At 27.9% G+C, this 3,665-nt stretch overlaps 1 protein-coding gene across 1 annotated transcript; it reads left to right on the top strand.

Moving 5' to 3' along the window:
• Window positions 1–789: 789 nt before the first annotated feature.
• LOC127096992 (zinc finger protein WIP2) lies at window positions 790–3,339 on the top strand. Its single transcript, XM_051035512.1, has 2 exons — window positions 790–1,652; window positions 2,770–3,339. The coding sequence occupies exons 1-2, from the start codon at window positions 972–974 to the stop codon at window positions 3,211–3,213; spliced, it is 1,125 nt and encodes a 374-aa protein (XP_050891469.1). The 5' UTR covers window positions 790–971; the 3' UTR covers window positions 3,214–3,339.
• Window positions 3,340–3,665: the final 326 nt, after the last annotated feature.

The following is a 3,665-nucleotide window of genomic DNA, read 5'->3' on the forward strand; positions in this document are numbered from 1 at the left end:
TATTTCTTTCCTTTTTTCTGTTTTGATATTTCATCGAGTGTTTTTATTCCTTCTATTTGACGGTAGTTTTTCATTGTATTGTTTGAATTTTTAACTTTAATATTATATATATATATATATATATATATATATATATATATATATATATATATATATATATATATATATAGAGATTAATTACTATAAATTGTCAGTGTAAAAAATTTTACATTATCGATTCATCACCTTCACCCGTTTGCATTACTTTATAGATTTTAAAAATAAAAGTCGAACTTGTTTAATATCCAACGTCTATGATTAATTGATGGTATAAAATTCTTTTATACTGTCAATGTATTTCAATTAAATCCATATATATATATATATATATAATATATATATATATATATATATATATATATATATATATATATATATATATATATATATATATATATATATATATATATATATATATATATATATTATTAACATAGATCTACATGTGTTTATAAGGTCTATTTTATTAAATTTTAATTAAAAAAATTAAAATTGTTAAAATAAACTCAAAATATGTTTTAAAATATTTTAGTTAAAAAATTATTAAATACATCTTAAATTACATGTTGTTAAAATTATATATATATATTACATGTTGTTAAAAGTGGAATGTAACGAGTTAAATTCACGTCCTTAGATTCAATATTTTTAGTTATCTATTGAAGTCGCTTAATTGGATAGAAGGAAATATAATCTGTTTTTTAAAAAAATTATTTATTTTCTCTTTTCAACTTTGACACTACTTCATTCCCCATGCCAGCCTCATATACTCTCTCTCTCTCTCTCTCTTCACCGTCCACTACTTCCTTCATGATATATGTACTTTCTCTATCTTCTGTATATGTATAAAAGTGAATCCACATATTGTCTAAGAACTGTTCCTACTCTCTCATCTCAACACTATATACCTTTTTCCCTTTTCTCTTCCATCAATGGCAGACCCTTACTCCAATTTCTTCTCTTCTAATTTCTTTCAATTCAACCATTACCCTTCTTCAAACCCTTCACCCCACCACCACCACCATCATCATAATCACCATCATCCTAATTATCTTCACAATTTCATCAACCACACATCTTTCAACAACACTAACAACAACAATACCTTTTTCCACTACCATCATCATCATCATCTTCACTCTACTACATCTTCACCTTCTTCTCCTCCTTTAAAAGAAGCACTTCCACTCTTGAGTCTAATCCCTACAAAACAAGAAGAACATGAATATCATCATCATCAAGATGAATCCCTCACTTTGATGGATGAGGAGGATACAAATCATAAAAAAGATGAAAAGGATCATCAAGGTGTCACTGTTGCACTACATATAGGGTTACCAAACCCTAGCGCTGCTGAGATTGCAAATATGATGATTTCTTCATCTTCTTCTGAAATGATCAATGAAAGAGATCAACAACAACAACAACAGCAACAAGAACAAGGAGGTGCTATAAGTGAGGATTCTTCATCTTATGATTTGTTGAGCAGTAGTAATAGATCATTGAACAAGGGTCAATTTTGGATCCCTACACCTTCTCAGATTCTAATCGGTCCTACACAGTTTTCTTGTCCAGTTTGCTGCAAAACCTTCAACAGATACAATAACATGCAGGTTCAAGATCTTCTTCTTTTCTCACAAATTCAAACTTATGATTTATTTTTCAAAACAAAATCATAGATTCTGATGAATATGAATAATTTCTTTCTTGATAATGATGTTTGACTAATGGTAGAAAGAAGACATTCTGTCTTCTTCTTCATCTTCTTTTGATTTTTTTCTCTTCTTCTTTTTCCCCTTTCTATTTTTCTTCCCTTTTTCCAATGTCATTTTCTTTGTCCTTTAATAATATAATTAATTAAAAAAATTTATCTATTTTTTTGCATGGTAATATGAAATAAAAAATCTTTTTTGGCTGAGTGAAATCAGATCCTATAAACCCTTTTGGTTGATTAAACAACTCAAGCAATGTTCTTTATGTCTTCAGTATTACATTGAAGTCTGTGCTTCTTCCAAAGTATTTTGCCATGCAACTGTTTTAATAGAACTGAATTTAGCAGTGTTTTCTTCCAGATCTATCAGGTATATTATGATAATAATTAATGACCAACAGTTAATAGTTTTTGTTTCTGTTTTGTGACCCTTTTCAGCCTCAATCCAAACACCTTCATACCTGAAACTTCTATATTTAAATTTCATGAACATTCCTATAAAATCTTTTTTTATTACATATTAATTAATTGTAAAGAAATTATCAAACAATGTGGACATAATTACATAGATTGGCTTTTATTTCATGGTGACTGTGAAGTGAAATAATGAATTAATCAAGAAAAAACAAAAATGATATGCATTCAAAATTAAAATCTTTGGAGGGGCCTTCATGATTATTACTAATAACATGATGATAACATAACAAAACAAAGTGAGCTAGCTAGCCAACAATTTTTGTGTTTTTTCATATAAAGTTTAGACTTTCACACTATGTACAAAACTTTTAATCATTATTTTTTATTAATTGTTAACTTTATCATATTATCTTCTTTTTTAAATTAAATTTTTGCTTCTTATGTTTGCATGTCTGCAAATTCTAGCTCAACAGATAGAAGACGATATTGTTAAGTTGGACATTATGACAAGAGATAATACCTACGACGATTCTATATTTGAGTTTTAAGTGATTGTTATCACTTCATCTTCCGACTAAAAAATATTTGCTTCTTATTTTCAGATGCATATGTGGGGACATGGATCACAATACAGAAAAGGACCAGAATCTCTAAGAGGTACACAACCAACAGGTATGCTAAGGCTTCCTTGCTATTGTTGTTCACCAGGTTGCAGGAACAACATTGATCATCCAAGAGCGAAGCCGTTGAAAGATTTCAGAACACTTCAAACACATTATAAGAGAAAACATGGAATTAAGCCTTTTATGTGTAGAAAATGTAGTAAGGCTTTTGCTGTTAGAGGAGATTGGAGAACTCATGAGAAAAATTGTGGGAAGCTTTGGTATTGTCTTTGTGGTTCTGATTTTAAGCATAAGAGATCACTTAAAGATCATATAAGAGCTTTTGGAAGTGGTCATGCTGCTTATGGAATTGATCGTTTTGAGGAAGAAGATGAACCTGCTTCTGAAGTGGAACAAGATAATGATTCCACTCAGACTCAGTAGTAGCAGCAGCAGCATGAAGAATTATGGTTTTAAATTTTTATTAATTTAAGTTAATTATCTTATGATCATAATGAATTTGTGAAAAATGTTTTCCTATCTCCTACATATTTTACAAGTTTAAATCTATTTCATTTTATTTTAGGGTTTATTATATATATATATATATATATATATATATATATATATATATATATATATATATATAATATATATATATATATATATATACTATATATTATATATATATATAATATATATATAAATATAATTTGAAAACTAACAAGAAGGGTCAAGATGAAGAAAAGCTGTTTATGAAATCTATATAGACGGTAGTAGGTCTTTTTTTTCAAAGTTCAAACTTTGATGGATAATGATGAATGTGCATGGACAAATACCTGTGGGGCATTATAGCTAACTTTCTTGGAATTTACATGGATTGTGCTGGTTTCTTT

The sequence above is a fragment of the Lathyrus oleraceus genome, chromosome 6 (genome assembly GCF_024323335.1).
Source record: "Lathyrus oleraceus cultivar Zhongwan6 chromosome 6, CAAS_Psat_ZW6_1.0, whole genome shotgun sequence".
In the NCBI taxonomy this organism is placed as follows: Eukaryota; Viridiplantae; Streptophyta; class Magnoliopsida; order Fabales; family Fabaceae; genus Lathyrus; species Lathyrus oleraceus.

Bases quoted from the DNA above. Each gene is read 5' to 3' on its own strand.
- LOC127096992 (XM_051035512.1), top strand. From the start codon at position 972: ATGGCAGACCCTTACTCCAATTTCTTCTCTTCTAATTTCTTTCAATTC. The intron at 1,653-2,769 runs GTTCAAGATCTT...TCTTATTTTCAG, and splicing joins ACAGATACAATAACATGCAG to ATGCATATGTGGGGACATGG.